Source organism: Drosophila persimilis, unplaced genomic scaffold (assembly GCF_003286085.1).
Source record: "Drosophila persimilis strain 14011-0111.01,24,50 unplaced genomic scaffold, DperRS2 tig00000124-arrow-pilon, whole genome shotgun sequence".
Classification (NCBI taxonomy): Eukaryota; Metazoa; Arthropoda; class Insecta; order Diptera; family Drosophilidae; genus Drosophila; species Drosophila persimilis.
In genome coordinates, this window is record NW_020825294.1 from 3,050,523 (window position 1) to 3,062,134 (window position 11,612).

Here is an 11,612-nt window from a genome sequence, read left to right on the forward strand (position 1 = left end):
GGTATATTTTATCGATAACTCCGGTCCACTTCCGTTTTCTTTTCTTTTCGTGTATTCGCCCAGCAAGATGAAGTAAGTGGCAAAAATAATTTTGGAAAATCATGGGCATCCAGGAACCGAAGCCGACAATAAATACACTATCAGAAAGTAAACAGAGCAAACTTATGTTTACTGATGAGATTTTTCAAGTAGTATTCCCAGCTAATAATGAATAATGTAATCTCCTTACAGAATTGGCTTGTGTGCATTCAGCGGGTACAAAATCTACCCCGGCCATGGCAAGACCATGGTCAAGATTGATGGCAAGGTAAGTAAACAAATCAGATGCCACCCAAGAATGAGGGTATTAACAACCGATTGGCTTCTTTTAGAGCTTCACCTTCCTGGACAAGAAGTGCGAGCGCTCTTACCTGATGAAGCGCAACCCTCGTAAGGTTACCTGGACTGTGCTCTACCGCCGCAAGCACCGCAAGGGCATTGAGGAGGAGGCCTCCAAGAAGCGCACCCGTCGCACACAGAAATTCCAGCGCGCTATTGTCGGCGCTTCCCTGGCCGAGATCATGGCCAAGCGCAACATGAAGCCGGAGGTTCGCAAGGCCCAGCGCGATCAGGCCATCAAGGTCGCCAAGGAACAGAAGCGCGCCGTCAAGGCAGCAAAGAAGGCGTCAGCCCCAGCTCCCGCCAAGAAGTCTGCTCCCAAGACGAAGGCCGCCAAGGTCACGCAGAAGTCTGCTCCCCGCGTCGGTGGCAAGCGGTAAACAAGCCCAAGCAGAGACGGTAGTGAAGTGCTAATTTTCTAACAAGATTTAAGGAAACGAAGAAGTGAAAACCAATTAAACGCTGCAAATGCAAATTTGCAGTTAACAAAAAAAAAATACCAACGCGTTTTTTGTTTGAAACAAATGCATTTACCTGCAGCCACAACGATTTTTCCACAGCAGAGTTATTTGAAAACGATTCCCAATATTGTGCAACGCGTAAACTAAACAATTGTGTGGCATCCACTTTATTATGTGACCAAAACGAAGAAGACAAAGTGGTCCCGATATTCCCGATCACCTTAAATGAACTCGGTGCTATACTTTTTGCGGCCAATGAAGCTGGTCAGGCGTCCGATAGCATCGCCGTGGGCAATGATATAGGTGAGGGTTGGCTCATACAGCTCGGTCACTATCTGCTCCCCGCACTGCTCGTCTTGCGTGGTCTCCACGTGGACTTTGTGCGTCTGGAGCTCCATCAAGTGAAGGCACCCCAAATCGGTGAGCAGCTCGAGCAGGAACATGACATCCACTGGCACGAGGTACGGAAAGCGCAGAAACAAACTGTGGACTGTGCATCCAATGCGGGAAATGCACTCGCTGAGGACGGCGCCCAGCCAGCGGTCCAGGACACGACGGTTGAGCGATGCATTCAGTCGAATCCACGGCTGCGGTCGCATCACAATTGCATCGTGAGAGGCTTCATTTCGCACAGCGTTCACAAATGGTTCTTTTTTAATGGATCTCTTGGGTCGCTTTGCCACAGATTCCGCGCCAGCTTCGTCGCTTTCCGAGTCACTGCTATTCTGCTCTGCCAGCTTAATCTTTTTGGATGGATGTGCTTGCTCTGTCTCCGGCTCCTGCAGCGCCTCCTCCTTGCGCTTCTGGCCAATGACAGCCTGCAGAGTCGCGGGTGCAGCCGACACCTGAGTCTGCACCCTTTCCCGCTCCAGCCGCTTGATGTGGAACGTGTGCACCACCCAGTTCCGTATGTGCCGCTTGTGCACGTACATATAACTGGCCACGCCCACGCGCTTGATCAGATCGTGGTCGGCGAGGGCATGCAGGGCCTCTAGTAGGAAATCGCCCAAGGGGAAACTCGTTCGCAGCTCCATCGCAGGCACCCCTAGTGGCAGTCGCTCAATGTAGTTGAGTATGTCTTCCATGTGTCGGATGGCATTGGCATCGTAGCGTCTTTTCTTTAATGTTGGTAGAAGCGTCGCAAACGTGTTCTCGGTGTACCGCCAATATGTGGCCCTGAAAGGTAGGGAAACAATCGGTTAGAAAGCGGCTTCATGGCCAGACTTGGCCCTACTTACTTGAGCACCTTTGCCAGCACAGCGGTGCGCATGTCATCCGCATCCTGTTTGGCCTGCTGATGATCCTCTTGCTGAACAGCATGCATGCCAATGGCCGGCAGATGGACCACAAATACGTCTTGTACCCTGGCCCGTTCTTCCTTGTTCATGGCCGGTTCGAACTCTTGCGAGCGTTCTGCCTCCCATATGTGCGCCTCGTAGTCGATCAGTTCCGAGCAAAGGGCCCGCCAATCGGTGAGCTTGTGGAGGGTTTTCTCCGCCAGCAGTTTGCCCAGATCCTTGCACTCCAGCGGCTGCTGGATCTGCCGCCAATAGGCCTCCAGCTGCTGGGTCAGTGCCAGAATGTTCGACACGCTCACTGTGAGGGTTGTGTCGGCCGAATTGACTTCCAGCTGGAACTGGGACTGGGGCAGGGCATCGGCTACCAACTGCTTCAGCAGGGGACGCTGTTCATGGACAATCCGCTCCACAGCATTGAGATAGTTCCCACTACGCATGATGCAATTGGGAAAGGGACAGTCAAGCTGTTCCAGGCGCGCGCTGACGAGGGTTATCGAATCGCCCAATGCGTCCAGGCCACAAAAGAAGTGCATTACTCGCAGGGGCAACTTCGAGAGCTGAATATATGCACACGCCTGGATGCGATAGCTCAGATTGGCGGGGTGGAAGCGAACCCGCGAGGCCTGACGACTACTGCACTCGCTCTCCAACCGCTTTGAGTACTCCGTCTGCGGGGCGTTGTCCAAAATGCAGCTATAGTGATCCAGAATGCGATCGGTCGAAGAACCGTTCGGTCTGGACATGCTTGTGGTGTCGACGGTCAGAATGTTGGCGGGCAAGTGCAGCGACAGCCTCAACTTTCCCTTGGCCAGCCATTCGCCCAAGAGCAGCAGCTGCGCGAAATGGGGCGACGGCAGGTGTTGCTCCTTGTCCAAGTTAAGCTTCTGCTCAAACAAGAAGTAGCTGTCGAAGACGGTGTGGGCCAGCTTCACATAGGTCAACCGGTACTTGTACTTGGAGCTCAGCACATGGGCTGGGCCAGATATCTGGCGATTGGAGACGGCCTGAATGTTGCGTCGCTTGACTGCCACCAACAGGGAGTCCGCGCGGGCCTTGCTGAAGGCGGCATTCAGCACTTCCTCGGAGAAGTGCTTGTATATCTCGAAAGTCTGCAGATTGAACAGCGTCTTGTCCTTGGCACAGCAGACCTGGCTGTGCAACACACCATGCGCAATGGCCGCCTGCAGCTCCGTTTCCGTACTGGGATTGGAGTACAGCACCTGCTGATCGTCATTCAGGCGGGTGGACTCCCTCAGCTGGCTCCGATATTCGTCGACAGTGTCGGGCAGAATAAACTGGTTCCGGACAGTGCCATGCTACAAAAAAAAAGAGATACCATTCAGGATAAAGGCTATGAGATGTTGTGATTTGCCAATCGGAATGGCACTCACCGAGTTCGAGATCATCTGATGTAGCTTGCTTAGGACGAGCACAAAGTGGACCAACAGGGCCTCATTTTGTTCCGTTTTGGTGGGATACTCGCGCTTCAGGCTGCTCATGAACCGATCGTTGTAGATCGAATTGAATTGCGGCTGCGTTTGCATCAAGTATATCCAGCTCGGCACATCAGGGGCATCGCGCTTCATGCGCATCAGGAACTGCAATCTGCGCACACAGGCCTGCGTGGTCTTGTTGCAGATACCAAGGTAGCGACGGATGACGTCGCGGCAAACGAGGCCCACATTGTTGAGGGCAAACGATAGCACCGGAGCGTCAAAGAACAGATACACAGCCCGTCCCATCTTGAGCACGCGATCCTCCTCGGGCAGCCAGTGGACGCGCAGTGTGCGCATATTCCTCATGGCATCCCGATCAATATCATCCCGTGGACCACATTTCCTTCGCGGAATCTTGACGCTACTGGCCGTTCCACCCGCAGTTCTGCGAATCGGCATCTTGGGCGTCACCTTTATGCGGGTCAACGCTCCCAGCTTCCGCGTGTTGCCGGAATAGGTTTTCAGAGCCCCAGCGCCCGCACCCTTGCCCTGCTTCGTCTGCACCCACGACCAGTTACGGAACTGATGGGCAAAGAGGAGCGAGCTCAGACCAGCGGCGCCCAGCTGGTCTCCGGGCACTGTGCCGTTGTCCAGCTCCAGGGCCTGGTCAAAGTGCTCAGGCCCAAAAAAGGACAACGGCTTGAGGCGGGCCGCCGTTTTCTTGCTGTCGGCCAACTCCTTGCGGAATCCCAGCTTTGTGTAGACGCAGATGTGCTGGAGTTTGGCCCAGTACTGGGCTATTTGGTCGCGATTCTGGAACTCAAATCTCAGCTCCATGTAAGTGCGGTCAGCGCTGACCTTCTTGTAGTTGTGCTCGCTACTGGCGGTCGTGTCGAGGAGGCGAGCACGCTTGTTCAGATACACCCAGCGCTGGACGGACTCGCGGCCCAACTGCAGGTCACTGACCTGAATCAGTCCCATGTGGTTGAGGAGGCAGAGGGTGCGGGCATATAGCTTCTGCAGACGCGATCGGGATACTATGTTCTCCAGATTGAGTTGGGAAAGCAGGTAGTGCTGGCGTATGGGATGCTTCAGCTGCAGCCTCAGTCTTTCCGCGCTGTCCTCGCGCTCAATGCGACAGATGCGGAGTAGCAGCGAGAGGGGCATACGGTCCATCGCATCCATAAAGTACACCCACCCCGAGGGTTTGTCCACATAGCACGGAAGCGGGGGTATAAAGGTGCGCCAGCTTATCTCCGTGTTGTAGGGCAGTACGACCGTCTGGTCAGCGTGCCACTCTTCCAAAAACTGACGCGTCTCGAGAGCGGGCTCCACCTTCTGCCACTGCTCGACTAGATCCGCCGTCATGGGCAATGGTTTCTGCTCTCTGGGCATCTCGTAGATCACGTAGTATAGAAACTCGTGCAGCGTTCTGGCCAACAGCAGCTTCGGAGCCGGCGTTTTGGCTGCCTGTGCTTTGTGCCGGTCAGCGCTAAGCTTCTTGCTGGGAATCAACTGTTTACGCTCCTTGGCCGGCAGCTGCGAGGGTCGTTGCAGGCGCTCTTCGGTCATTAGGTGGAAATTACTCTTGAGTCGTAGGATCTCCCTCTTCAGCAGCTCATGATCCGAGTCGATTTTGGGATGTGTCACCAAGCGGTAGAAACGTATCCGCTGCTCGTACTGCAGCGTCAGCTCGTACACATTCACAATCTCAGCATCGATCATGGACCTCAAGAGACGAAAGAGTGATCGTCGGCACAGTGTGTCCTCGTATCCGGCTTTGCGCTCTTCCCTCTTGATGCTGCTCGATACATTCATCAGCTGCACGATGCAGTTCTCATCAATCATTTTCACGATCTGCTCCTTGCGGCGCAAGTGACGCTGCGTTTGCCTGTCCAGTTTGACGTCCTTCAGGTTGAAGCTAAATGGATTAATATTGGCCACAATCTCGGTCATATCTCGAATCGCCACGTCCGAGCTTGCAGGAATATTCTGCACAGAATAATGTTGAAAATATAATTATTTGAATTGGATATCTAAATCGATAATATTTTTTAAATGCACAACTAATCATAGTTTTCATTGATGGTTGAGTTGCGGGTGTCCGATGCACTATTCGCAACGGAACACGCGGATTCCAGGCAGGAACGAAGCCCTCCTCCCGCCCAACCGACCGGGGGGCGCTGCCGCATGACGCGCGACGTGTTAGCCGAACCGATCTCGAACATGCAGGAAAGATGAATAATATTCTGATTATAGACCAATATTCGAGGAAAATTTTGTGCACCAAAATCCCAACAAGATTTTTTTCTTCGATTAACTAAGGTTGGAAGGTTTATTAAAAGCATTCGATTAGGGTAGGATGGCAATTTCTAACTGGCATCCTAATTATATATGTACGGCCCTGGTGTACTTTGTACTGAAGACCATATGTACAAAACACTAGCCGTATTCTAAAATCGAACGTCTGTGTTATATAGGGGTCATCTAATTCCTTGACCACCTCTTTCAAAACCCATTGATTACCATAATAAAAATGTGTGCAGAAAACTAACAGTCTAACAGAACACCAAGATCATCAACCAGGGAAATTCTCTCAAGAGAACCTCCGTTTTGAGTGTAAAGCGCCGACAAGGGGCTGGAACGATGAAATTTCATTACTTTACATTTCAAGGCTGAAAGTAATTGAGATCGGATTGCAGGCGAGATCAAAGTGAAATGTCCTTATACTGGACACAGAGCTTAACATCATCCGCATACATGAGTACTCGAGAGTAGGTTATTACCGAAGGAAGGTCATTAATGAAGATTACAAAGTAAGGTGCTCCAGAATTAACCTTGACTGGTGAAGGAGTTTTTGAAGAGGACTAATTGAGAATGGGAACAAAGGTAGCTAAAAATTCATCTCAGGAGGATACACCTCTAAGCCCTAAAAGGGTCATGAGTATCTCCTCAACGAAATGCACAACGGACTTACCGGCTCATCCTTGCACTGAAGCTGGAGTAAAGTCTGCTTCAGTTCGATCTTTTTCATTTCGACATCAGGGGCTTGTGCGCTGGCCACATACCGTATGATGCGCATTCTCCCCAGCTGCTCGGAGTAGTCCTTGATCTGGCCGAGCTTCATCAGGTGCTTGAGGAAGCCGCGTACCGCCACCATACTGATTCCCGCATATAGGCACAGCTCATTGGCGGTGAGTCCGCGCTTTCCGAATCGTGCAATGGCCCGATGGCATTCGCGTTCGGGCGGCATGTCCACAAAGCTGTGGCGATGATCGAGGAACTCGAGCTCCAGCTTGTCCTCCCAGGCTTCTTGATCATTTTCGTAGAGCTCCTCATACGCCAGGTCGGGGTTCCTAAGCTGCAGCACAACCTGTTTGCGCTTCGATGGCTTTGGCTCCTTGGGCGATTTTGAACTGGAGCTGGAGATTGGAGATTCTGGGGCGACGCGCGTCACATGATTTGTCTCGAAGAACTTTCGAATGCTGTGGGTCAAGAGGAGCTTCTTCACCTGCTTCCGACTGAGGTGTCCCAGTCGATCGGGTATCTCGGACAGCGGTATATAATGACTGCTGCTCTGTGTAATATCCAGATATAGCTTGTCAATGCTCTTTTGTGTGTGGCTCTTGAAAATGCGGAAGAATCGGGGCAGCATCAGCACCGACGAGTTGGTAAAGCGACCATTGTGACGCTCATTGTAGGATTGGCCGGCAATCAGCTGGAGGGCCAGCAGCTTGTTCCTAAAAAAGGAGATGCTCCGGTCAATTATGGAATGAAATTTTGTATTGCTTATTGTTATTTAAAGTCTAACAATGTTCAGCTAAACTGTAAGGGGAAAATGTATTCTAGTTACGGCAGAGGCTACGGAAAGATTCATGGACAGTAGTTCTAAAGACAGGGTTGAAGATTAAAAGGAAGTAATGCCTAGACGGGACAGCAATACTAATTAGACTAATTAGGGCAGTGGATACAAGCTCACCAGAGTGAATTTTGTGGATCCATTGCAGATCCTACGGTCTTTACGAGAATTTTGGAAGATAAGGGAATAGGATTTGATATACACGGAAGTAGGCAGAAGATTATTGAAAGGAAAGTAGCAAAGTTGCAAAAAATTATGCGAAAGGATCAGCTATGTTACAATCTTTATCAGCATGAATGTCGTTTAGGAATCAAGAAGAAGGAAATCGAGACGAATTACTTTTGAAGTTAACAAACCTAAAGGGGAGATCCTCTACTAACCAGTTTGCTCAATGCAAGAGTAGAAAAAACTAGATATAGAAGCTGGAAATGGATAGAATGTTTTCCTCACTTGATGTAGAACACGACGCTAGCGTCCTTGCAGTAGTTAATCAGCCCCCAGGGACCCACTGTCGTTAGTCCATTATAGCGAGAGCGTCCTATTGCCTCCCAGCACACGTATTGCTGCACGGGCATTTCCTTTGGCGTCAACAAATTGATCGGTGTTAGGGCCATGTTCCGCTGCTCTTGTGAGGCTACAGCCACGAGTCTCTGGTCCCAGTGCTCCGTCGCCTGGGCGGCTGTCAATGAGCGGAGCTGGGCCGCCTCGACAGGCTTGCGGGTCTTGTAGTCTTCACAATTGCCCATTACGTTGTCCTCTTCCACGGGGGCATAGCGGTATAACATGTAAGGACACTGCTCTGCCACCATGGCTACGCCGATCTCTGGATCCTGATCGTTGGATCGATCGTAGGGGGGCATAAACGGTCGCGGCGAGGGCAGTTCATAGAATTCCAATTTTTCGGGGCAAGAGCGCAACAGCAGGGCCCACACCTGATCTCGCAAATTGTCGGGCAGCGGGGAGGGGGCAAACTCCAGTCGCACCGCCAGTAAGCGCCACAGGTCTATGGATTGTACGTAAATTGCAGACCAAACCAAAGAAAGTTTAAATAAGAGTGTCTTACCTGGCAATGTGACGCCCTCGAGGCCTTCGAGAGCAACTTCATCGAAGATCGCATTGATCCAAGATCCCCCCGATGTGGCGTACATACTAGACGCTAGTTAGTTCAGGTACCGTAGAGCAGTATAGTATAGAACCCTCAGTCCTGCCCACATAATTCTATCCAATTAATGAATCAATTTTCTACTTGACTGGCTTGTTTTAAATACTTGACTTTGATTGTTTTTGGCTCCTCAACAACAATATAGCGTCTCATATGATGAAGAACCGAACTTAGCCCACTTAAGCCCCCTCGATTTAAATAGTGCAACTACTTGAGGTAAATGGCAAAAAATATTAACGATTGTAAGTTCTTCTTGTAGATCCATCCCTCTTTCCTCTGAACTTAAAAGAAACCACCATTTCTTTCAAATGAACTGCGCTAAAATTATGAAATTTTCATTATTTTCGGTTTAATATTAAAATACCCCCTTGGCTTATAATAGGTTAATCGTTCTCCGCCAAGGATTTTGATATTCCGTGGAATATTACTAGCTATCTAGATCTCTCAGCCCTGCCCACAAAATTGTATCCAATTAATGAATCTATTTTCTACTTAACTGGCTTATTATAAATACTTGCTTTTATTGGATTTCTATATACCTTTTAAAATAAAATTTAATAGATTGATGAAATTGACAAAATATACCATTATATACCGATATACCGTAAATATACCATCGTTTCAAGTTTGACCCCTGACCTCGCGTTGCCAGTCACATGAAAAATTGTTATTAAATACTTTCGCCACGCTGGCAACTCTGGCATAAAGTAAACAGCTGGTTCCTGCATCGTAAATAGACGCTTGTTTCATTTATTTTTTTGTAAATTGATATATATTCCACAAAGCTCGGCAAGAAAATGTCTTCCGCCGTGTACCTAGAGAACTATCTCGATGGTAAGGGCTTTATTTTCAGAATGGTGCTTGTGTGTAACTTCCTTTATTCCCCTTCCAACATCTAGGATTGGAGAGTCTGCCGACAGAATTGGAGCGAAACTTTAAGCTGATGCGCAAACTGGACGATCGCGCCCAAACGGCTATGAAAAGCATTGACAGCCATGCCAAGGACTTTATGCGCAAGCTAGCCGAGAGCGGGGCCCTGAGCGAGGAGGAGCGGAAAGAGCGGTTGGAGGATATCAAGGCGCTTTTTGGCAAGGCCAAGGAATACAGCGACGACAAGGTGCAGCTGGCCATACAGACTTACGAACTGGTGGACAAACAGATCCGTCGTCTGGACAATGATTTGGCACGATTCGAGGGGGAGATCCAAGAGAAGGCCTCGTCCACGCGCGCTAAATCCGAGGAAGCGGTGGCCAAAAGTGAGTGTAGCCCCTTGGTTTGCACATATGGCTTAACCATCCGTTCTTTTCATTGCAGAGGGTCGAAAGAAAGCAAAGGACAGCAAGGTGACTGGGAAAAAGAAAAAGTCCGCCTCCTCGGATGAGGAAACTGGGCGTGGCGGCAGCACCCAAATCAATGCCAATGTCAGCCTCAACTCCAGCAGCAATGCTGGAGGCCAAGGTACCAAAAAGAAAAAGTCAAAGGTAAATCAAGAAAAAGAAACACGCAAGGGGGGCGCACAAAAGGTAAATCATCATCATCAACATTTCGTCTATGAATCTTTTAGAATTATAGTTTGATTACCCCTCCGTTTAGTTCAGTTTCGGTTACACGTAGTTTCGTTGTCCTGTAATCTCAAAGATTCCACGTATTCATTTCCATTAGCATAGCTATCCTCCTAACTCATAATTTCTATCAGTTGCATTACTCATTTTTCCCCTCTCTGCACGTGTCGACCATTTAAAATCGCCTTCTCACTGCCGCACTCTTCGATTCTCTTCAATCCCACAGAAAGTCGTCGAAGCGGATGACTCGGAGAAGGACTCCTGCCATACGGCCGCCACGCATCCCAGCGATGTCATGGACATGCCGGTGGACCCCAATGAACCAACGTACTGCCTTTGCCATCAGGTCTCCTATGGCGAGATGATTGGCTGCGATAACCCCGATGTGAGTATAACCCCCACATCCATCCATTTGGAAGCTTTAATTTCATTCCACTCTTTGCAGTGTCCCATCGAATGGTTCCACTTTGCCTGCGTCGGTCTCACCACGAAGCCAAAGGGCAAGTGGTTCTGCCCCAAGTGTACGCAGGACCGGAAAAAGAAATAGATCAATTCGCTTTTAGGATCATACTTAGTCGCTAGCTACTTTAAGTACACGTACAATTTTAAATAAAGTTCTACCTGCCTATGTCGAACATCAAACTGAGATTACTCGAATACATTCTGATGGTGTACTTGGAATTACCTCTGGATCTCGCTTGCATTTCATCCAAAGAACGTCAACATCCAGCTTATTTGTCCCATTTCAACTGAGCTTTGATGGTAAGTTATCTAGCAGAATCCTTATCCTCAGACTGCCAAGTTAATCACACATTAGTTTAAAACGAAAGAAGCAGTTCCATTATCTGCATTACTATACTTGAGGCTCAGTAATATAATGAAGTCTTTAACTGCTGCAGATCCATAAGGATAAGGGGCTAAAAGGATTCAAATAGACTTCTTCTTCTTTGGAAACAAGTAACATAGATAATTTAAGACATTCTAGGAAGTATTGCATCAAACTAAATAACAAAATTGAAACTCATTAGGAAAGGGCTAGCTCTGAAGAAAGTTAATGGCTGGTGATAGCTAGTGCGCTCCTTTTAAGGACATGAACACTCAACGTTTACTGCTATGCTAGTAAGCTAATTTGAAATACACTTTATACAGTGTGAAATAACAGGAGTCTGCACTCAGAATCCAGTTACTGTAGCTCTTATAGTATCTGATATTTAGGTTATATCAAAGACTATACAATATTTTTATAGTCTTTGGTTATATTGACTCTGTGATTGATGATTTAAAATCTTGAAATACTTTATGGCAGCTGTGGGCACAATTTTATCGAGTCTAGTCAATGTCATTGTGCACGCAAAGTAAGTTTTTCTTGTACTATTCTCTTGAACTCTCCTTTGGAGCATTCGCTTGAGCGTCTCGAGTCTAGCCTCAATGGGTATTTCTTTTGTTTGTGCATTCG

At 48.8% G+C, this 11,612-nt stretch overlaps 3 protein-coding genes across 4 annotated transcripts; 2 read left to right on the forward strand and 1 right to left on the reverse strand.

Annotated features, from left to right (window-relative positions):
• Positions 1-52: 52 nt before the first annotated feature.
• LOC6593714 (60S ribosomal protein L24) lies at positions 53-819 on the forward strand. The gene is made up of 3 exons (XM_026987165.1): positions 53-72; positions 232-307; positions 372-819. The coding sequence occupies exons 1-3, from the start codon at positions 68-70 to the stop codon at positions 756-758; spliced, it is 468 nt and encodes a 155-aa protein (XP_026842966.1). The 5' UTR covers positions 53-67; the 3' UTR covers positions 759-819.
• Positions 820-978: 159 nt separating this feature from the next.
• Positions 979-8,674, reverse strand: LOC6593712. Its single transcript, XM_026987164.1, has 6 exons — positions 8,496-8,674; positions 7,883-8,435; positions 6,551-7,313; positions 3,529-5,565; positions 2,078-3,453; positions 979-2,015 (listed from the first exon to the last, which is right to left on the reverse strand). Exons 1-6 carry the CDS (start codon positions 8,578-8,580, stop codon positions 1,061-1,063), a joined length of 5,769 nt encoding a protein of 1,922 aa, XP_026842965.1. The 5' UTR covers positions 8,581-8,674; the 3' UTR covers positions 979-1,060.
• A 692-nt stretch (positions 8,675-9,366) lies between these two features.
• Positions 9,367-10,798, forward strand: LOC6593599 (inhibitor of growth protein 4). Of its 2 annotated transcripts, none has more exons than XM_026987615.1 (5): positions 9,367-9,428; positions 9,494-9,850; positions 9,909-10,117; positions 10,383-10,541; positions 10,602-10,798. In XM_026987615.1, exons 1-5 carry the CDS (start codon positions 9,392-9,394, stop codon positions 10,701-10,703), a joined length of 864 nt encoding a protein of 287 aa, XP_026843416.1. In that variant the 5' UTR covers positions 9,367-9,391; the 3' UTR covers positions 10,704-10,798. The 2 variants fall into 2 exon arrangements, with proteins under 2 accessions (XP_026843416.1, XP_026843417.1); XM_026987616.1 differs by having other exon boundaries at positions 9,909-10,075.
• Positions 10,799-11,612: the final 814 nt, after the last annotated feature.